Source organism: Gorilla gorilla, chromosome 19 (genome assembly GCF_029281585.2).
Source record: "Gorilla gorilla gorilla isolate KB3781 chromosome 19, NHGRI_mGorGor1-v2.1_pri, whole genome shotgun sequence".
Taxonomy (NCBI): Eukaryota; Metazoa; Chordata; class Mammalia; order Primates; family Hominidae; genus Gorilla; species Gorilla gorilla.
Window position 1 is genome coordinate 95,356,488 of NC_073243.2, and position 23,345 is coordinate 95,379,832.

The 23,345-nt window shown below is 44.4% G+C and overlaps 1 protein-coding gene across 1 annotated transcript in view; it reads left to right on the forward strand.

Annotated features, from left to right (window-relative positions):
* Positions 1-23,345, forward strand: part of MYO10 (myosin X) — a 267,318-nt gene that overhangs the window by 239,233 nt on the left and 4,740 nt on the right. Inside the window, exons 28-39 of the mRNA XM_019013445.4 lie at positions 3,430-3,525; positions 7,509-7,602; positions 9,417-9,472; positions 11,330-11,472; positions 11,840-12,034; positions 13,239-13,396; positions 17,166-17,289; positions 18,214-18,511; positions 19,472-19,679; positions 20,550-20,686; positions 21,830-21,950; positions 22,396-22,848. Coding sequence (XP_018868990.2) covers positions 3,430-3,525; positions 7,509-7,602; positions 9,417-9,472; positions 11,330-11,472; positions 11,840-12,034; positions 13,239-13,396; positions 17,166-17,289; positions 18,214-18,511; positions 19,472-19,679; positions 20,550-20,686; positions 21,830-21,950; positions 22,396-22,848 — 2,083 coding nt within the window. The remainder of the gene's footprint in view (positions 1-3,429; positions 3,526-7,508; positions 7,603-9,416; positions 9,473-11,329; positions 11,473-11,839; positions 12,035-13,238; positions 13,397-17,165; positions 17,290-18,213; positions 18,512-19,471; positions 19,680-20,549; positions 20,687-21,829; positions 21,951-22,395; positions 22,849-23,345) is intronic.

Genomic DNA, 23,345 nt, shown 5'->3' on the forward strand with positions numbered 1-23,345 from the left:
CTGTTGCCTCTGCCATCTTCTCTCAGCCTCACATACCATGATGTTCCTCATCTGTCTATAGATCAATTGATTGACTGACAGGGTCTCACTCCCATTGCCCAGGCTGGAGTGCAGTGACACGATCTCGGCTCACTGCAGCCTCAACTTCCTGGGCTCAGGTGATCCTCCCACCTCAGCCTCCCGAGTAGTTGGGACTATAGGTGTGTGCCACCACGCCAGGCTAATTTTTTGTATTATTAGTAGAGACGGGGTTTCGCCATGTTGCCCAGGCTGGTCTCAAACTCGTGGGTTCAAAGCCATCCGCCTGCCTTGGTCTCCCAAGTGCTGGGATTACGGCCATGATGTGTCTCTTTAATTATCCCATAGAAGGGGCCACAAGCACCAAGAAGCTGTGAGAGAGGGAGGCATAGTATTGAATTTCACCAGAGTACATTGATGTATGTTTCTTTTGCAACTCACTTTGTATGCTGCTTAATAAAAGCTCTATTCTTAGGTGCTTCATCAGAATTATACTGAGTTATGGAAATGTTAGCTCTTATTCAGCCATTTCTGTCACCTCCTATAGAACAGGAACAGTGAGTTATTATGGAAAACTTCAATCATGAGCAAGAGTGGGTGGAAGAATATAATAAAACACGGACTTATTCCAGAGCTTTCGGTGGCTATCCACCCATGGCCAAGAGTGTTTCATCCACAGTTCTATCCAGTCCGCTCCCCCAGCAAACTAACTCCTTTTATAGCAAGTCCCTATCATATAATTTCTTCTGTAAATATTTAGTAGGTATTTAAACATTCTAATACATAATCACAATACCATTATGACGTTAAAAAAAATAATGTTAGCTCCTAATATTATCCAAACTCCCAGTCATTGTTCAGATTTCTGCAGTGGCCTTATTTTTTTATTTTTATTTTTATTTTTATTTTTTTGAGACCAAGTCTCACTCTGTTGCCTAGGCTGGAGTGCAGTGGCACAACCTTGGCTCACTGCAACCTCTGCCTCCCTGGTTCAAGCGATTCTCCTGCCTCACCCTCCTGAGTAGCTGGGATTACAGGTGCCTACCACCATGCCTGGCTAATTTTTGTATTTTTAGTAGAGACAGGGTTTCACATATTGGCCAGGCTGGTCTCGAACTCCTAACCTCAGGTGATCCGCACACCTCACCCTCCCAAAGTGCTGGGATTACAGGCGTGAGCCACTGTGCCTGGCCTGCAGTTTCCTTATAAGTGGAGGTGGTAGTGTTCTTGTTGGTTTGGGTTGGTTTTATAGTTACTTTCTTCAAGTCAGAATCCAAATGAGGTCTAGATGTTGTCACTGGTTTTTAGATCACTCAAGTCTCTTTTAATGTATAGATGCCCCCTCTGCCTTTCTTTCACTTGCTGTTTGTAATGGAACATGTTAGCTCGCTTATCCCATGGTTTCTAGATGTCACCAAAGCTATATGGGCACGTGTTTGAACGTGTTTCTCTTTCTCATTTATTTCTTGTGAATTGGTCATTAGACCTAGAGAGTGATTGAGTTCAGGTTTTCTTTCTGTTTAAGAGTGCTTCACTTGTGTTGGTATTGATTTCTGTTAAGAAGGCTTAGAGTAGCTGGTTGTCCTCTTGTGATGTCAGCAGTAGTTCTGATCTTGATTTTTTTTTTTTTTTTGAGACAGAGTCTCGCTCTGTCACTGAGGCTGGAGTGCAGTGGCACCATGTCGGCTCACTGCAACCTCTGCCTCCAGGGTTCAAGCGATTCTCCTGCCTCAGCCTCCCGAGTAGCTGGGACTACAGGTGCGCACTACCACGCTTGGCTAATTTTTGTATTTTTAGTAGAGACGGGATTTCACCATGTTGGCCAGGCTGGTCTCAAACTCCTGACCTGAAGTGATCCGCCTGCCTCATCCTCCCAAAGTGCTGGGATTATAGGCGTGAGCCACCACGCCCGGCCCTGATCTTGATTTTTTTTTTTTAATATTTCATCTCAGTGACTCTAGCTATGAGGTCAGATAATACTTATTTTCTAACCAGACTATTTTAGTTTTGTTGCTGTAAAATACATGTTTTATTGTGAACATTTGTACTTTTGTTTTTTTTTTTTGAGACGGAGTCTCACTCTTTCGCCCAGGTTGGAGTGCAGTGGCGCGATCTCAGCTCACTGCAAGCTCCACCTCGTGGGTTCACGCCATTCTCCTGCCTCATCCTCCCGAGTAGCTGGAAGTACAGGCACCCGCCACCTCACCCAGCTAATTTTTTGTATTTTTAGTAGAGATGGGGTTTCACCGTGTTAGCCAGGATGGTCTTGATCTCCTGACCTCGTGATCCGCCCGCCTCAGCCTCCCAAAGTGCTGGGATTACAGGCGTGAGCCACCACGCCCGGCCGCACATTTGCACTTCTTTAGTTATCAGAGCAAGCTGGCTTTATGCCCCAAACCCTTCTTCATCAAACGTATTACTATCTCTGGTCTGATCCTAACATCTGCTGCTGTTTCACCCTGATTTTGTTAACCTGGTTCACCAATTTTATTTCTCTAGTGTTGTTTAGGGAGGGTTGCAGATGAGATCAAGATGGTATTGAGACCAGACACACCCAAATCCTGCTCCTCACTCCCAGCACCCCTGATGGAAATAATGTGCACATCTCAAGCAGAATTCAGACGCAGATGCCCTGGCCTTAAGCTGGGAGAGAGCTGTGATGAATTAGGGAAAGAGCTCACACCAGGCCACGGTTGGCTTTTGTAGATTTGAGAAAGGATCCAAAGGAAGTTGCAGGCAGGAGTAGGGGCTGCTGCCCCAGGCCTGTCTGGGTCCTGAGCAGGGGTGGGCATTGGGCGGACCAGTGTGAGGGGAGAGAGCCTCTCCCCTAGAGAAGTCAGGGGAACCCTGCTATCCCTGGCCACACCAGCAGCCTCCTCCCTGGCAGCAGAGATGAGACTGGCTCCCCCTAGAGGGTATCTTCATCATTGCTAAAAGGAAAACCATTGTAGGTCCCTCCATGTCTTTTGGTGACGGGTTCCAGAACCACCACCCCACTCCCCACCCCACTGCAGCCACCAAAATCCCCAGATGCTCGAGTTCCTGCTATAAAAGGATGTAGTCATTGCATGTAACCTATGCATATTCTCCCACATGCCTCAAATCGTCTCTAGATTACTTACAATAGCTAGTATGATGCAAATGCATTGTGAATAGTAGTTACACTGTATTGTTTTTTAATTTGTAGTATTATTTTTTAAATTGGATTTTTATTTTTGATCTGCTGCTGGTTGAATCCACAGGTGCAGAACCCACAAATCCTGAACTCGCAGATATGGAGAGCCAACTGTGTACTGTTTCTTCAGTAACAGACAGTTCCCAACTCTAGTCATTGGCTTCATTAATTGCTTTCCTCAGTTATTCAGAATTTGGTGTTCCTGATGTGCATTTGTTGCTTTTGCTCCTTTGCAGAGAGATCATAGATAACACCACCAAGGAGAATGGGATCGACATCATTATGGCCGATAGGACTTTCCACCTGATTGCAGAGTCCCCAGAAGATGCCAGGTGAGTCTGTGCTGTTGACTTCGTGTTACCCACATCCTGCTCCCTCATGCACAGGTGTGAGCATCACACAGAGCACTGTTTACTGTACTGGCCTTGAAAAATTTTAATTGACTTTTTTTTTGAAGAACCAAGAGTCATACGAGATTGATGTACTTGTCCCTTGGGGAATCTTTCCCTGGGCAAATGTGTTCAAGTACAGCACAGGGTTCAGGATTTCCAGCCTCCAGTGCCACTAGACAGACCCATTGTCATCTGTCTCTCAGGCTGTTACTGTCACTGGTAGCGTGTGTAAATTATACAGCTGCATGAAGCTGAAAATCTACCCTCTGGAAGCTTCTGAGCTTTGAAAGTGAATCGTTTGTGTTTGCATAAGGACCAAAAGGGCAGGGAGCAGTAACTGATGGCTGTTTAAGTAACTGATAGTGCTATGGCACTGGGGGGTTTTAGAGATCTTAATATTGAAGAATTCAATGGAAGAGGTACTAACTTACACAGAACTTACTATTAGCTTGGTGCAACAGTAATCACAATTATATTTCAGGCTAATATTCTAAATGTTTCATACCTAAGTATTTCAGGAAGTATTCTAAATGCTTCATAAATATTAACTCTTTTGATTCTCTTGAATCCTGCAAGGTAGACATTAATTATTACCATCATCCATACTTTGCAGAATAAGAGACTAGGGTATAGAGAACGGTTAGTATCATTTGTAATGCAGTGCAACCTCAATTCTGTTGAATGGAGACATTTGCTCCTAAGGAGCTTTAACTTTTGACTGAGATTAGAAGAGGGTGGAGGCCTTCATTGGCTGGGGCAAGTTGTCTGTAACTTCCTGGACTTCAGGTTTCCATGCTGGAGTGCTGAGGAGACATAGCACAAAATTAAGGAAACTTAGCATTTGCTCTTCAGTGTGATGGATCACAGGGTCACCTTGTGGATCTGACACCGTGGAACGTCTGTCCTGTCTATTCCTGCAGCTTGTGAGTTTGTGAGTCTGCAGGGTTATGCTGGAGGTGTCTGAGCAATGCTAGAGAACATCTTTTGTTTTTTTTTTTCCTTTTTTTTGAGACAGAGTTTCTCTCTTGTTGCCCAGGCTGGAGTGCACTGGCGCAATCTTGGCTCACCGCAACCTCCACCTTCCAGGTTCAAACAATTCTCCTGCCTCAGCCTCCCAAGTGGCTGGGATTACAGGCATGCACCACCACGCCTGGCAAATTTTGTATTTTTTGTAGAGATGGGGTTTCTCCATGTTGGTCAGGCTGGTCTCGAACTCCCGATCTCAGGTGATCTGCCCATCTCAGCCTCCCAAAGTGCTGGGATTACAGGCGTGAGCCTCTGCCTGGCTGAGAACGTCTTTTAATTTACGAGGGTAACATCCAATAGCTGAATTCTTCAATTCTCAGCCCCAAGATCATTAGGACCTTCTAGTATGTTCTCAGGACCCCTCGCTACCCCTTGCCCTTTGAATCTTTCTGAGTTGATACAGTACCATGGTAGCAACATTAAGGGTAAAGACACCAGAAAATAATTCTTCCCATGGGAACAAACTAAAACCCTGCTTAGACCCATAAATTCTAACACAAACTGGAAAAACAAGCAAACCTGGAATTATAGCCCATCATTCTGTCTGGGACTCCTGGAGACCACATGTGGTTGTTTGTGGCCCAGGGAATGCCTGCAGCTTTTCAGCTGAATTATAGGCCCAGCGTTTGGCAGCTGCCCTGTTTTATGCCACGATGAACCTGCTAAATTTAACCTTTGGAATATTTTAGCCAAGGACTTTTTCTCCTGACCAGTGGAACACTATTTTAAAAAAATTCCTTTTCAGATTCCAAGTTATACTTGATTCAAGAGAAGAAATTTATAAATTTAAGAGTCTAATCTAGACAGAATTGAAAGTGCAACAAATTTTATGCCTTTGTGTATGTGATTCCTACAACTTGAATGTATGTCTTTTTCAATGTTTAATTTGGGATATTTTTGAGATGAGCAAAGCAATGAAGTCTTGCTGTTTGGTTAACCAGAATGGATAGTGCAAATTTATATTAAAGTGTTTTCCTTGATGTATACAAGAGATATGCATATCTCTTGTATATGTTGAATATTTTCAAGCTTGTAGTCACATTTTTCTCCCTTAGGAAGCACGCGAGATAGATTTTAGTGCTTTGCTGTAAATCATTTGCACAGCCTACCTTTACATATGGTGTCATTTTTTTAACTTAAACATGCCATTGGATACCAAGTACTTCCCCTCTGCCTTAAACAGTAGGAGTATATATATATTTTGTCTTATAAGCCCCCAGCAGGAGAAGGATACCCTAGCGTCTCTTTCATATTTGATAGCGCTCACATTTTGTAGTTGGTCAGTAAATGCTAGATGGATGCATGTCTGTCTGTTCATAGTCATTTTCCTGATGCTTTGTTCTGCTTGATTTTTCTTAAGTTGACATGTTTTGTTTCGTTTTGTATTTGTTTTTTTGTGAGGCAGAGTTTTGCTCTGTCACCCAGGCTAGAGTGCAGTGGAATAATCGTGGCTCACTGCAGCCTTGGCCTTCTGGGCTCAGGTGATCCTCCTGCCTCAGCCTCCCGAGTAGCTGGGACTATAAGCATGTACCACTACACCCAGCTAATTTTTTATTTTTTGTAGAGACTGGGCCTCAGTAAATTTCCCAGGCTGGTCTCAAATTCCTGGGCTCAAGCCATCCTCCCACCTTGGCCTCCCAAAGTGCTGGAATCACAGGTGTGAGCCACCATGCCCAGACACGTTTTCCTTTATTTTCTGATTGTGATGAGGTTGGATGTGAGAGTACTCATTTGAAATAAAGATGGAAGAGTTCTCTGGTCAAAATAGTTTTCTACTTTAAACAGTTCTTTTTCATTTCCAACTCTCCTGTGGTTTTATTGACTTGAGTAGAAATGCTGTTAAATGGTTGAAAACCCCATCCTGGGAATACATAACAAAAATAGACATCTAGACCAGGCACAATGGCTCATGCCTGTAATCCCAGCACTTTGGGAGGCCGAGGTAGGTGAATCACCTGAGGTCAGGAGTTCAAGACCAGCCTGGCCAACATAGTGAAACCCCATCTCTACTGAAAATACCAAAAATTAGCCGGGCATGGTGGTGTGTGCCTGTAATCCCAGCCACTCGAGAGGCTGAGGCAGGAGAATCACTTGAACCTGGGAGGCGGAGGTTGCAGTGAGCCGAGATTGTGCCATTGTACTCCAGCTTGGGCAAGAAGACAAACTCCATCTCATAAAAAAAAAAAAATAGACATCTAGTGGCCATTCCAATATGATACTCTCCATTACATGTTGAGTATCCCTTACCCAAAATGCTTGGGACTGGAAGTGGTGCAGATTTTGGAGTTTGGAATATTTGCATTAGACTTACTGGTTAAGCATCCCTAATCTGAAAATTTGAAATGTTCCAGTGAGCATTTCCTTTGAGCATCATGTTGGTGCTCAAAAAGTTTTGAATTTTGAAGCATTTCAGATTTCAGATTTGTTTTGGATTATGGATGCTCAACCTATATTGATCTTCTCACCTTAAAATTTATTTTTTAAAACAGAAAAAGCACCTGAATGTTCCCTAGTTTATAAGTAATATCTTAAGTAAGGATCCTTGATATGAGTATTTTGGGTAGAACTGAGGATTTTATTATTTGCTGTTAATTTCTCAAGGAACTCATTCATCATCGTCAAATGTCTGTAAAGGTCTATGGGACCTGGAGAAAAGGGCGTCCATTGACCTAAAGTTAGAACATAATATAGCACTAAAAGGCATTTACGGGTACTTTATCTGCTTCTTCTCACTTTATTCTTTGGTAATGAAACCGACATTTACCCCTAAGAAGTAATCAAATTAAAAGCAAAGGTGCTTAGAGATGTCATTTTCACAGAGCACGTGCAGTAGGGCACTATTGCTTTGCCAGTACGAGGTTGGCCTCTCCTTGACAGTTGCTCTCTCTTCCCCACAGCCAGTGGTTCAGCGTGCTGAGTCAGGTCCACGCGTCCACGGACCAGGAGATCCAGGAGATGCATGATGAGCAGGCAAACCCACAGAATGCTGTGGTACGGGAGCACTGCGTGGGATGGGGGCGGGGTGTCTAGGGGCAGGGACGGGGAGGGCGTCAGGATGGTAAAAAAGGGAAAGATTGGGAATTTCCAGACAGTCTTTTTTTTAAAAGATAAATATAGAATAATTAAGGAGAAAAACAGGACCATTTGAGTTTAAAATCAATACAATAATAAATACAATAAGTAGTACAATATAATACAATAATAAATACAGTAAATTAAGTTGGACACTGTGGCTCATGCCTGTAGTCCCAGCACTTTGGGAGGCTGAGGTGGGAGGATCATTTGAGGCCAGGAGTTCAAGACCAACCTGAGAAACATAGCAAGACACTGCCTCTATGAAAAAAATTAAAAATTATCCAGGCGTGGTATTATGGGCCTGTAGTCCCAGCTACTTGGCAGGCTGAGGCAGGAGGATTGCTTGAGCCTGAGAATTCGAGGCTACAGTGAGCTATGATTGCGCCACTGAACTCCAGCAGCCTGACCCTGTCTCCTAAAAAAACAAACAACAAAAACGAATAATTACAGAAGGTTATAAATAGTAATACATTCCAATTCTCCCACCTCAAACCTTTAAAAGAAGAAAAGAAATAATCCTACTTTTTATGAAGTCATGGAAGCACACATCACACTCTTCAAAGGACTTGGTGAAATCTAAGTTGTATTCTTATTTTTTTTTTTTTTTTTGAGATGGAGTCTCACTCTGTCACCCAGGCTGAAGTGCAGTGGCGAGATCTCAGTTCACTGCAACCTCCGCCTCCAGGTTCAAGCAATTCTCCTGCCTCAGCCTCCCAAGTAGCTGGGACTACAGGCGCATGCCGCCACACCCGGCTAATTTTTTGTATTTTAGTAGAAACAGGGTTTCACCATGTTGCCCAGTCTAGTCTGGAACTCCTGAGCTCAGGCAATCCACATGCCTCAGCCTCCCAAAGTGGTGATACAGGCGTGAACCACTGTGCTGGGCCGAAATCTAAATTGTATTCTTTGTCTTCCCTCTATCCCAGACACATACGCAAAAGTTACAAAACCCTGCTTCGGAAATCAAATTTTATTTCCTCATCAGAAAAACTTGAAATAAAGTTTCTTAGGAGAAGAAGTGTAAGATTTAATTAAAGGACACAGTATAATCAGGAAATTTGTACTATTGAAAGAAGATCATAAACACTGTTCACTGAACATATTTTAAGAATAAGAGGGGCCAGGTGCGGTAGCTCAGACCTGTAATCCCAATACTTTGGGAGGCCAAGGCGGGTGGATCACTTGAGGCCGCCAGGAATTTGAGACCAGCCTGGCTAACATGGCGAGACCCCATCTCTACTAAAACACAAAATTATCCAGGTGTGGTGGTCCACACCTGTAGTCCTAGCTACTTAGGAGGCTGAGTCACGAGAATGACTTGAATCTGGAAGGCAGAGGTTGCGTTGAGCTGAGATCACACCATTGCGCAGCCTGGGCAACAGAGTGAAACTCTGTTTCAAAAACAAACAAGTTAAATTAAATTAAAATAGAGGTACTTGTAGAAAATTTAGTAAAATATTTTTAAAAACAAAGAAATAAATTATTGAAAGGTTAAGAGGTAATGATTAACTTGTAATTTTTAAAAATAAATGGCCTATAGATTCTGCCCCGTGTAGAGGCTATTTGTACTCACACAACAGAGGAGTCGTCTCATAGATAACTATTATTTTGAAGTTAAAAAGAAAAGAGCCTTTTCTGTCTGATTGGGAGTTGTGGGCTAGAGGTGTTACTGTAGTGTGCACCCTACTTTAGTGCTTCTCTCATTCTCTTTACTTTTTGTTCTTTTCCAGGGCACCTTGGATGTGGGGCTGATTGATTCTGTGTGTGCCTCTGACAGCCCTGATAGGTAAGCTCAGATGTGGCTCTTAACAAAAACAGCTCATCACCTGTGTGTGTCCACAGGTGTCTGTGCTGCTGGGTCACAACCCTCTTCGCAGGGCTGTGAAATCACACAAGGCTGTGTGTTCCCACCTTGTCAACCCCAGCAATCCAGTCTTCCTTCTTGGTACCCAATTTTACGTCACCTGGAAGTCTCCTTCTCTGGGTATCTTTGGAGTCCTGGGGAAAACCGTGGGAACCTAGACAATTTTAAAAAGCATGAGGAATATTTTTAATGTGTATACAGGGACAAACTTGGGATTTATACAGGAAGAAAACGCCTGTTTAGGAAAATGATATTCCAGCAAAGGGGAAGGGAGTCATTCTCCTTTCTGAACTTAACGATAAACTTGAAAAGGATTTTGATGATAATGTATATATAGAGTATTAATAAACCACAAACATTGATTTTCCTTGACATTTCTTCTTTCTTGGCACCCTTTTTGGTTTTGATTTTTGAAGGCAAATCATCTTTGGAGATGATCTTACGCGTCTTTGTGCCCAGTGAACTTCATCTTTATTGTCTCTGTTTTTCTGTATTATCTTGTAAGTTCTACTTCTGGCCTGCAGCAGAATTTAAGAAAAGTTTCTCTAGGACGGACCAGAGAAAGAATCAAAATTGTCTTCTGCCCTCAGTAAGATGCTGGAAAATGAATACGAGTGTGTTAAAATTGACAACAAAATATAGTGCCTCCTTGGCAGAATTAGAGTGGTGGGGTCTCTGTCACCCTCCCGTTGACAAGAGCCCTTCTGAACCATGGGTCCTTTGTTTTTAGTAGTCAGCTTGCACCCCTTATACCTGGCTCAGGAATCTTTAACATGTATGTGTCATATCCGTAATCAAAGCCCTGGTGCTTCTTATTCTGGTATGTGAGATTCTACCTTACCTTCTCCACATCTTTGCTCTCCCAAGCCCTTCACTCCTCCAGGCTGGGCATGTGATGATCCATCCTTAGAATTTTGCATCCTCATTCAGGGTTTTCTCTCTTCCTCAACTGGCCACTTTTCTCCCTTGCCAACTATAGAAAAAGGTTTTTTTTTAATTTTTAAGGGGCACGTCAAGTTTAGCCTGTTTGCATAGCTTTTCCTGTGTCCTGCAGTCCAGTTACTCTTTTTCTTAAATTTTTGTGTCACCTAACTACAGTGAACATTTGAAGACTTGCAAGAAAGAGTTCACATTCTCTAGCTTAAGCTGTTAGATAGAGGAGTTAGTATTTATATTAGCAAGGGCCTATGAGAGAGGTTCAGGGCATTTCCAGACAAAAAGAGGTGAGGGAGAAAGTAAATTTCCATTATCACGTTATCCGTGACTAGGAAATGCACCCTTGTTAGATCACTTTGGAAACCCGGACCCAGGTGGCTTTTTGTACAAAGCGTAATCAAGCATTTAAGATGCTCCACCTACACCTATTTACTGATCCTCTTTTATTGCTGGTGTCTGACATTTCATTACCAACCCACAGAAATATTACCCAAGGCAGGAAGAAATTGACTTTGGAGAGGCATCAAAAAAAAATTTTCCCTCATGGTCACCTTATTTAGCCTTCCCGGAACTGAGTTTCATCTGGAAAGTTTTGCATGAAGAAATGTTTTCCCTTCCAGGACCTTCAGAATGAATGTGTTGCTCCAAGTTTAAAGGTTAATGATGCGTAAAAGAAATTCTGCAGAAATGAGCAACATTTGCCTTAATAAAAACACGGATAGCCTAGCAGTGTATATCCCGTGACCCAGAAGCCAGGAAGAAGGCACTGAGTCTCGGTTCACACAGAGGTGATGCTGATGGTAGGGCTAAGGGGCTTTGTTTCCTTCTCATCTTGTGGCTCAGACCCAACTCATTTGTGATCATCACGGCCAACCGGGTGCTGCACTGCAACGCCGACACGCCGGAGGAGATGCACCACTGGATAACCCTGCTGCAGAGGTCCAAAGGGGACACCAGAGTGGAGGGCCAGGAATTCATCGTGAGAGGTGACTGCCTGCCCTGCTTCCTCGGTCTGCTTAACAGACTCCCCTTTCCATTTGCATATAGACATCTGCAGCATTTTCATTTTGAGCTGCTTTTCCCAGTCATTTTGACTGTTGGAGATTTTGTAAGTGATTTTTAATTTGTGGTATTATAAAGTGTTTCTAGAGGGTCGTGTTTTTTGTTGCTAGTTGTGATTTTGGGCTTTTCTTTCATGTAGTTGTTCCATTTACATCGGGTTGGGGTGTTCGTTGTCTTTTTCTGGCAAACAGCTAGAAACCCCACCCATGTGTTAGTATTATGCAGATGATTGTGTGGTCTTTGGGGTTTCTCCTCACAGATTTTAATTTACACTTTAATCTTTTTTTCCAGGATGGTTGCACAAAGAGGTGAAGAACAGTCCAAAGATGTCTTCACTGAAACTGAAGAAACGGTGGTTTGTACTCACCCACAATTCCCTGGATTACTACAAGAGTTCAGAGAAGAACGCGCTCAAACTGGGGACCCTGGTCCTCAACAGCCTCTGCTCTGTCGTCCCCCCAGATGAGAAGATATTCAAAGAGACAGGTAACCAGGCTGGCTGCCCAAACCCTGAGCATCAAATCTTAAAGTCTGGGCTTGCTCCAGGCAAAGAAATAAGATTCCTTCCTCGTGTGTACTTTATTTCCCCGCAAAGAAGCTGTCCTCTTGGTTTATCTTCTAAGCCTGTCTGGGGTTAGCTATGTGACCACTTAGTGTTTAAGCCGTACTAGAGGTCGATTCATGGAGTGGTAGGAAGATTCTCGCAAGGACAAGAAAATGTCAACAGATGCAGGGCATCGTACGGGAAGCTTGGTTTTCATATACTCTGTTTTCATCCTTTTTAATTTTTATTCTTATTTTTGAGACAGGGTCTCACACTGTTGCCCAGGCTAGAGTGCAATGGTGCAGTCATGGTTCACTACAGCCTTCCAGGGCTCAAGCAATCCTCCCACCTCAGCCTCCCGAGGAGTAGCTAGGACTACAGGCACGCACCATCACACCGGGCTAATTTTTATACTTTTTGGTGGAGACCAGGTTTTGCCATGTGGGCCAGGCTGTTTTCCATCATTGTACGATGAGCGTCCTATGCAACCTGTAAAAGATAAATCCTGACTGTCCATGAACTTAGCCTAGTAGCATAGAAAGTACACAGGTAACTTAGAGGGTTTCTTGTAATTTTTGTAGTATTATAAAAGTGTTTCCAGAAGATGGCTTATTTTGATTTTTGTTGTTGGTTGTGATCTTGTGCTTCTGTTTAACACAGTTGTTCCATTCACGTCAGGTTTGGGTGACGGTTCGGACAGCTTGCCTCTGAACTCACACACTGCCAGGCCAAGTGCTGTCTTCTGAAGGGAGAGGCTAAAGAAAGGAAAGGAAGAAATAGGAAGTAAGAAGGAAAGTCAGAAATCAGAGAGAGTTTTCACTCCTGTTCCAGAGCCCAAAAAGAGACATTAACTTACCCTTTTCCCTTCCAGAGCCAGTTATCATTTATCTGTATATATTTAATGATGGGTTTATTGTTCTAATACTCATCTCCCCATCTCAGCTGTAAATGTCACAGTGCAAGAGACACTTTTTTTCTTCATCACTAGATACCTAGTGCAGGGCAGGACAGGACACATGTAGGAATTAAGCCAGTGTCTATTGAATTGAATAATTAAAGGGACTGAGGTCAGAGAGGACACAGGCATTGCCTCAGTCCCCGAGGTTGGCGTTGACATGCGTGTGCTGGGCACCCCTGCCATTGCAGGCTACTGGAACGTCACCGTGTACGGGCGCAAGCACTGTTACCGGCTCTACACCAAGCTGCTCAACGAGGCCACCCGGTGGTCCAGTGCCATTCAAAACGTGACTGACACCAAGGCCCCGATCGACACCCCCACCCAGCAGCTGATTCAAGATATCAAGGTAAGACAAGACAAGCCCATCAAGGTGGGTGATTATAGCTCAGAGATTCTACCCTTAGAGCACCAAGACCTCAGCATTAGTGAAGCTCAATTTTTATTCTGTAATCAAAACTAGTGCTTGGTTGGCCGGCACGGTGGCTCACACCTGTAATTCCAGCACTTTGGAAGGCTGAGGCAGGTGGATCACTTGAGGTCAGGAGTTCAAGACCAACCTGGCCAACATGGTGAAACCGTATCTCTACTAAAAATACAAAAATTAGCCGGGTGTAGTGACACATTCCTGTAATCCCAGCTACACAGCAGGCTGAGGCAGAAGACTTGCTTGAACCTCGGAGACAGAGGTTGCAGTGAGCAGAGATCATTCCACTGCACCCCAGCCTAGGCGACAGAGTGAGACTTCGTCTCAAAAAAAAAAAAAAAACTAGCGCTTGGTTCAATTTGTGTTTGAGTACCCTGCTTTCGGGAATCTAAATGCGAAACTTGAGACCAAAAATGTTTTGTCTCTCGGGACGTGTTAGACATTTTCGCTGAGTCACCCGATCCCACCTGTTGGGTTCTGTGGGCAGAAGGATGAGGTCTGCAGCTTGCACTGTGGGGCTCCCTGCTCATGGGGATGTGGTGACCTGCGTGGGGGACCACCTGCCTTGCGTCAGGTTCCCCCTCAGCCTCAGTTGGAGACCTTCTAGGAGTAACCGGCTAGTTCCACTGTCACTGTACAGTTTCCAGACCACACAAGTGAATTCCCAAGGAGCCCAGGGTGGTCTAGAAGAACACTTGGCATCCCTCTCAGGCACGTGCAAACTTCCAGAAGCTCCTGAGTCTCTATATTAACACCGAGCATGTTACATTACAAATTCCTGTTTATAAGTACGTGTAGTGGCTCAGTAAATGTATGTGAGATGAAGGAATGAATGGTTGCATGGCAGCCCTGAGCGGGGATTCTTACCCTCACTTTCCGGAAATGGAACGCTGATGGGGGATGTTCTGGTTGCACTGCCCACGTAGCCGGTCAGTCCCGGGTGCAGAACCAAGTCAAGGGAGACTGCTGGCCCTCCAAGCAGTCCTGCAGGCAGATTCCCAGGGCAAGGGACAGAGCTGGGGCTGTGACAGAGAAGGTGCTAGAATGATGGTGAGGCAGGTATTTTACTGATGGACGGCAAAGGAAATTAGCTAACCAGATCCAAGAGGGAACTCAGTTTTTGTGGAGGTGGGAGAGGATCTAATCCATCAGTGGTGGATAAATTTTCCATCAAAATCAAATTGGCCTCCTGATTCCAAAGTGATATGTTCTCTGGGTGTTTAGGTGTTTAGAACCAGATTCTGGCAAGCCAGTTGTTTTTTGTTTTGAGACGGAGGACGGAGTCTTGCTTGTCACCCAGGCTGGAGTGCGGTAGTGCGATCTCAGCTCACTGCAACCTCCGCCTCCCAGGTTCAAGCAATTCTCCTGCCTCAGCCTCCTGAGTAGCTGAGATTACAAGCACCCACCACCACGCCCAGCTAATTTTTGTATTTTTAATAGAGATGGGGTTTCACCATGTTGGCCAGGCTAGACTCCAACTCCTGACCTCAGGTGATCTGCCTACCTCAGCCTCCCAAAGTGCTGAGATAACAGGCATGAGCCACTGGGACTGGCCTTGAGCCACCACACCCAGTTGGAACCAGATTCAGGTTGTTTTCCATGCAACCCAGGGGACTGGCTACACATAATTTCATCTTTAGCCTTAAAAAATTTATTTTCTGAAGATTTCTTCTGAAAGGAGTAAAACTATCATGTATCAGCCACACTCAGTCTTCGGTGCTGGAACTTACCTGTTTTTGTATTCTTCAGTTTGAATTCAGACATTAAAAGAGTACATACAATTTTTCAGCTGGGCACGGTGGCTCATGCCTGTAATCTGAGCACTTTGGGAGGCTGAGGCGGGTGGATCACCTGAGGTCAGGAGTTTGAGACCAGCCTGGCCAACATGATGAAACCCTGTCTCTTGTGAAAATACAAAAGTTAGCTGGGCATGGTGGCAGGTGCCTGTAGTCCCAGCTACTTGGGAGGCTGAGGCAGGAGACTCGCTTGAACCCAGGATGCAGAGGTTGCAGTGAGCCGAGATCACGCCATTGCATTCCAGCCTGGGCAACCAGAGCGAAACTCTGTCTCCAAAAAAAAAAGAGTAAATATGATTTTTCAAATATGAAGCCATGCTGCTTAAGAAATAAGTTGGCCGGGCGCGGTGGCTCACGCCTGTAATCCCAGCACTTTGGGAGGCCGAGGCAGGCGGATCACGAAGTCAGGAGATTGAGACCATCCTGGCTAACACGGTGAAACCCCATCTCTACTAAAAATGCAAAAAATTAGCCGGGTGTGGTGGCAGGTGCCTGTAGTCCCAGCTACTCGGGAGGCTGAGGGAGGAGAATGGTGTGAACCCGGGAGGCGGAGCTTGCACTGAGCCAAGATAGCACCACTGCACTCCGGCCTGGGCAAAAGAGCAAGACTCTGTCTCAAAAAAAAAAAAAAAAAAAAGTCAAGTTACCCTAAGTAAGTCCATAAAATTGTTTGAATCAATTTGAATTTAGACATTAAAAGAGTAAATATAATTTTTCAAATACAAAGCCATGCTTCTTAAGAAATGAGTCAAGTTATCCTAAATCAGTCCATATAAATTATTTAAGTAATTAAAAAATTTTTTGTGGCCTTCAATTGGATATTACTGAAAAAGTTTTATAGTGGAAATGAAATTACCACTATAGAATGATTCATTATCTCTCCTTCAACTTTTCTGTTTATTTAAGGTTCTAAAAGTAACTTTGTTTTTTTCATATCCAGATGACCATTTTAGGAGCATAGGTACATGATGAAGAAATTCCATGAAAGACTTTAGGTTTCAAGGGTGGCACATGGAAGGACAGTCTCCCCAAGAATATATTAATGTGTGTAGTTTTCAGGTATAGAGAGAATAGAAACAGCAATTCAAGAACTAGCAAAATGTGTTTATGAAATGAACTATAGATAAAAATAACATGATTTAGCTACTGATGGCTAAATCAATAACAGAAGATCAGATTAATTTTTTTTATTTTGCTCTCTTATTTTTTATAGAGACAGGGCCTCACTATGTTGCCCAGGCTGGTCTCAAACTCCTGGGCCCAAGTGATCCTCCTGCCTTTGGCTCTCAAAATGCACAGGCATGAGCCACTGCACCCAGCCTAAATGTTTTTTTGAGACGGAGTCTCGCTCTGTCAGCCAGGCTGGAGTGCCATGGCATGATCTTGGCTCACTGCAAGCTCCGCCTCCTGGGTTCAAGCAATTATCCTGCCTCAGCCTCATGAGTAGCTGAGATTACAGCTACTCAGCCACCATACCCGGCTAATTTTCATATTTTTAGTGGAGACAGGGTTTCACCATGTTGGTCAGGCTGGTCTTGAACTGCTGACCTCACGATCCACCTGCGTCAGCCTTCCAAAGTGTGGGGATTACAGGTGTGAGCCACCATGCCCTGCCGAGATGAAATTTTTTAAATGTATGTAATCTCCAGGGGAGAAAATTTAAAATCACATGGGGAAGTACACGCACGAGAAACTAAGAAATGAGCTGTAAGAATGTATTTTTGTGACTTGTCTTCAAACACAGATTATGGGTATCTTCGTCCATGAAACCACCTAACACTGGATTTCCACCATCTTTGCCCCACTAGGTTTATGGATATTTGAGACTCTTGAAAAATATTTATATGTAGGAAAATACAGGTTTCTTACAATAAGCTTGCTTCCTTTATTTTTAGGAGAACTGCCTGAACTCGGATGTGGTGGAACAGATTTACAAGCGGAACCCGATCCTTCGATACACCCATCACCCCTTGCACTCCCCGCTCCTGCCCCTTCCGTACGGGGACATAAATCTCAACTGTAAGTCCAGAGCTCCACCCCGACTCCTCAGAGACCGTGATTCCACTTGCCCTGCTAACTCTTTAGCTTAACACAGAAGCATTTGTTTTTATCTCAAAGACTCTCTTATTCATCGTGAATTGGAAGGAAAAGATGAAATATACTTAGATTCATTATTAAAGCAAGACTTCTAAAAAGATGAAATATACTTAGATTCATTATTAAAGCAAGACTTCTAGAGTGTGGTTGTAGTAATGCTAAGATTGATTGCTGTAGTAAAGGAAGAGATTTAAAGGAATCAGAAAATGCCAGCTCTCCCCATGAACTGAGAGTAGCCTTTTGTTTTGTTTTTGTTTTTTGAGACAGAGTCTTACTCTGTCACCCAGGCTGGGGTGCAGTGGTGCAATCTCGGTTCACTGCAACATCTGCCTCCCAGGTTAAGGTCGTTCTCATGCCTCAGCCTCCTAAGTAGCCAGGATTACAGGCACCCGCCACCACATCCAGCTAATTTTTGAATTTTTAATACAGACAGGGTTTCGCCATATTGCCCAGGCTGGTCTTGAACTCCTGGCCTGAAGTGACCCACCTGCCTCGGCCTCCCAAAGTGCTGAGATTACAGGTGTGAGCCATTGCACCTGGCCGAGTAGCCAGACAACCAGATCCTAAGTAATTTTGCATTCCAAAAAGGATTTTGTTCAGCAACAGATTACCTTTTAAGTAAGCATTTTATGTGGTAAGAAGTTCAATTAGATAACAAAACAGTGTCAACTTACCCACCTCTGTGCTTTTAGATCTGTGTTCAACTGATTGAGATGTATAGGGAGTGTGGTGGGCATTGCATCCGTCCTCCTCATTTATTCCTTTGTCTTGACTACTGCTCCAATTATGCTCATGCCCTATTCTGAACCCCTCAGATGAGTTCCGTGTTTGTTTTGCTTGTCCTAGTGCTCAAAGACAAAGGCTATACCACCCTTCAGGATGAGGCCATCAAGATATTCAATTCCCTGCAGCAACTGGAGTCCATGTCTGACCCGATTCCAATAATCCAGGGCATCCTACAGACAGGGCATGACCTGCGACCTCTGCGGGACGAGCTGTACTGCCAGCTTATCAAACAGACCAACAAAGTGCCCCACCCCGGCAGTGTGGGCAACCTGTACAGCTGGCAGATCCTGACATGCCTGAGCTGCACCTTCCTGCCGAGTCGAGGGATTCTCAAGTATCTCAAGTTCCATCTGAAAAGGTAAAGCATGGGGGCATGGGAGATGAGCTGGGCAGAGCTGCTTACACAGGTGGGGCACTGGGTCCTCGTTCGGATAAAGAGGCTTTTGAACAGAAGACACCTCTAGTAGGACAGGGACCTCTGGGTCAGACTTGTGGGTTGCCTGAGCAAGCTTAGAGAATGCTGCCATCCTTTTTAAATCACACAAGGTTATTTCAGGGACCAAGTCACCGTTGGTGTAATGTCCTAATGTGCAGGACATTGGATCAATTAATTACCACTACTCTATATTAAAAAAAAAAACAAAACTTGGATATTTGTTCCAGATCAAAGAGATAGAAACAATCTGATTGAGATTTTGATTAGCTATAGAAAAAGAAGTTTCTTTTCTTTTCTTTTTTTGAGACAGAGTTTTGCTCTTGTTGCCCAGGCTAGAGTGCAATGGCATGATCTCGGCTCACTGCAACGTCTGCCTCCTGGGTTCAAGCGATTCTCCTGCCTTAGCCTCCCGAGTAGCTGAGATTACAGGCGCCCGCCACAACGCCTGGCTAATTTTTTGTACTTTTAGTAGAGATGGGGTTTCACCGTGTTGGCCAGGCTGGTCTCGAACTCCTGACCTCAGGTGATCCACCCGCCTCGGCCTCCCAAAGTGCTGGGATTACAGGCGTGAGCCACGGCGCCCGGCCAAGAATTTTCATATGATAGGATGAGGCATGACTCTTTCAAGTATTAACAACGCTGCAGAGGTGAGTTGGCAGCACAGTTGCTCCCAGTGAGACATTCGCTCTTTAGGGGTTTTTTGTATTTAAATTGAACTGCACAAAATGAAGCGGGCCCTTGCCAAGAAGTCACTGGTGCTTGCTCCATTCACCAGTGGGGGCCATTCACCGCTTTGGTCTACAGAACCTTGGCACAGCCTAGTTCCTCCCAGCAGCCAGCCCCCATCAGTCTAAAAATTAACAGTTAGTGTTTGTCTCCTAGGATACGGGAACAGTTTCCAGGAACCGAGATGGAAAAATACGCTCTCTTCACTTACGAATCTCTTAAGAAAACCAAATGCCGAGAGTTTGTGCCTTCCCGAGATGAAATAGAAGCTCTGATCCACAGGCAGGAAATGACATCCACGGTCTATTGCCATGGCGGCGGCTCCTGCAAGATCACCATCAACTCCCACACCACCGCTGGGGAGGTGAGGAGAGGCAGCTGCTGCTTATTCTGTTAGATGCCTTGCTGCAATACACCTGCGTCAGGAACATTGTGCAGCGTTAGAGTGGCTGTCCTGCACAGTTGCAATTTGCTTAGTACAGCTGCTCAGTACTAAGGAAATGCATGTAACCCAGAAGCAACCACACGAATATAGAGATAAAAATATATATATTGAGTGGAAACACAGAGATAAACTCAAAGTACCTGAGACATAATCTTGCTGAGAAGCAGCTGAGTGTCTAGCAGAGCTGCAGACCTGGCTCAGGTCCAGCCACTTTGACGAGGGTTTATTGCAGTGCTTCTGCCACAAAGTGTTTCTGTTTGCCACATGACTAGCTAGATGAATATCAGATGAACACATTCTTTTTAAAATTTGAACTTACTATTATAAAACCAATTGGCCAAAAGGGTGGTAATCCAATAACCACCCCCACCGACCCCCACCCCCCAAGGCTTCTTATGGAAAAAACCAAAAAACAAAAAAAACATCTGGAGTCTCTGTTGTTCCTTGGAGTTCATAAATTTATCAGCTAAAAGACAGGACTGAAGCTTTTCACCCGCTTTTCCTGTTAATATAGGTTTGCAAGAAATCAGCCCAGCATCTGCCTGTACTGATGGGCAAAATACCCTGAGTTATTTTCAGCAAGAAAGAGATAAACCTAATCTCAAGAGAACAAAGGGAAAATAGTACTTTTGAAATTCTGAGATGACCACACAGGTAACATTTTTAGGAGGCTGCTTGGAGACACCCTTGTGCCAGCAGCTCCCTCCGGGATCAGGTGATGGCACGTTCTGGGAACACGTGTTGGGGCCGCAGCCTGTGGAACTGAAGTCCCCCTGGTGTGTCTTCCAGGTGGTGGAGAAGCTGATCCGAGGCCTGGCCATGGAGGACAGCAGGAACATGTTTGCTTTGTTTGAATACAACGGCCACGTCGACAAAGCCATTGAAAGTCGAACTGTTGTAGCTGATGTCTTAGCCAAGTTTGAAAAGTAGGTTCCTTTTCCCTACTGTGTCAGAATAGCAAATAAGAGAAATTGCAGAGCAGGGTTCAGGGTTTGAGCTTCCCATTCCATTTTTGACTTCACAGTGTATTGGAGTTAGTTTTATTTTACCTGTGTTGATGCCTGTTTAACTTTGCATATCCGCTGTTTTTCTCGATTCCTAGATAAAGCCACGGTCTTACGTGATGCAACTTGTCAGTGGTTTTTTACCCCATTCCTTTTCTTAGTTCCATGTTGGACCCGTCTGGGTATTTCTTGATTTTTTAGGTTTCCAGTTGTCATTAGCTTTGAAATTGGGCTGATTGACTGAAGCCAGCTTATAAACTCTTTAAACTATGTGTTATGTCTACAATATAAAATGGACCTACTTTTTTTTTTTGAGATGGAGTCTTGCTCTGTTGCCCAGGCTGAAGTGCAGTGGCGCAACCTTGGCTCACTGCAACTTCTGCCTTCTGGGTTCAAGCAATTCTCCTGCTTCAGACTCCTGAGTAGCTGGGATTACAGGCATGTACTACCACGCCCAGCTAATTTTTGTATTTTTAGTACAGATGGGGTTTGGCCATGTTGGTCAGGCTAGTCCCAAACTCCTGACCTCAGGTGATCTGCCCACCTGGGCCTCCCAAAGTGCTGGGATTACAGGCGTGAGCCACTGCACCTGGCCTGTAGACCTACGCTATTTGATCTGTGACTTCATATCCTCTGAGTAGCACGGAAGGTATTTCTGCTTAGTATAAACACAGCCCTCATACAAGAATATTCACATCAATTTTTATAAATGTTATCATAATGTATCTGAGGCTTGGTAAAGGTAATAAAGAAACAGGCTTTTGTTTCTTTTCTTCCCGGACTCAGCATAATGCTTAGCTGGTACTAATTCGAATGCGGCTCTCTGAAAACACTTGTTAGCTGGTTAAACTAGGGGGCTGCCTGTTTGTTTTCTTAAAGCAAAATCAGGATGAAAGTACGTTTTTTCACTCTGTTTATTCCTCTATCCCCATCTCTATCCACTGTTATCTGGGCCTGGACAGAATGTCTGTGTCCTTAGAATATACCATGTAAAGTCAGGTCCCTGCGGGTCACTGAAGGCCCTTCTTGTTCATATTCTGAGCCTTTCTTGACTCCTCTCTGTAGGCTGGCTGCCACATCCGAGGTTGGGGACCTGCCATGGAAATTCTACTTCAAACTTTACTGCTTCCTGGACACAGACAACGTGCCAAAAGACAGTGTGGAGTTTGCATTTATGTTTGAACAGGTAAAAGGAATACTTAGAAACAGATTTCTTTGCCAGCAAGCAAGGGTGAAACCTGTTAATACTTAGCCTTGTAAGTTAACTGGTACTCCTTAGAAATGAGGCACACCTGTAGATTTCCCAGCAAAGACAAGGCCAGCTGCTCTTTCATTCGTTTGTAGAATGAAGCCTGCTACACATTTTATTTGAACCTCCGTTCCAGGGACTGTTCTAGTTGACAGGAGAGAGACCACAAGGAATAAAATATGTGACGTGTGTTAGATGGTATCTGTGCTAGGGAGAAAATTAAATTTAAAGCAGTGAGCAGGGGTGAGGTTACAGTTTTAACCAGGGCAGTCAGGGAAGGTGAGTTTGAGAGAAACCCTCATGAAGTGAGGGAGCAAGCAACGTGGGCATCCCATGGCATGGCAGTGCGTTGACCGGAAAGCTGTTGACTGTCTCCTTTCAGGCCCACGAAGCGGTTATCCATGGCCACCATCCAGCCCCGGAAGAAAACCTCCAGGTTCTTGCTGCCCTGCGACTCCAGTATCTGCAGGGGGATTATACTCTGCACGCTGCCGTCCCACCTCTCGAAGAGGTTTATTCCCTGCAGAGACTCAAGGCCCGCATCAGCCAGTCAACCAAAACCTTCACCCCTTGTGAACGGCTGGAGAAGAGGCGGACGAGCTTCCTAGAGGGGACCCTGAGGCGGAGCTTCCGGACAGGATCCGTGGTCCGGCAGAAGGTCGAGGAGGAGCAGATGCTGGACATGTGGATTAAGGAAGAAGTCTCCTCTGCTCGAGCCAGTATCATTGACAAGTGGAAGAAATTTCAGGGAATGAACCAGGAACAGGCCATGGCCAAGTACATGGCCTTGATCAAGGAGTGGCCTGGCTATGGCTCGACGCTGTTTGATGTGGAGGTGAGAACTGGCTGCCGTGTGTTGGGGTGGGCTGGGTGCCGGCATCTGAGAACATGGATCACGGCCAAGTTCATGTGGAGAGAAGACAAGATGGAGCATTTTGCTCTCTCAACCTCTTTTATTCGAGCCCCCCAAATTATACCATTAACACCTCCCTTCTCACAGTTTCTCTTCTCCTGTGTAGTAAATGCATCTGTAATATTAGGAATGAATGCAAAATTAAGATGTCATCTATTCTTCTAGCCTTCCTTAGGGAAGCTATAGATCTAATTTTGTAAACACTGATAAAAATCTACATTTAAAAAAATGTTATAGCTGTATATACAAATTAGAAACTTTGGATATACTTGCATTTTACTTTTTTGTTTTTTCTTTACAGCCATCTGTTTGAAAGGAAGAATGTGTATCTCATAATGGAATTTAGCCATTAGCGTCAACCCATTACTGATTTTTTTTTTTTTTTAAGTAGACCACTTATTGAAAAGAAATCTAATTGT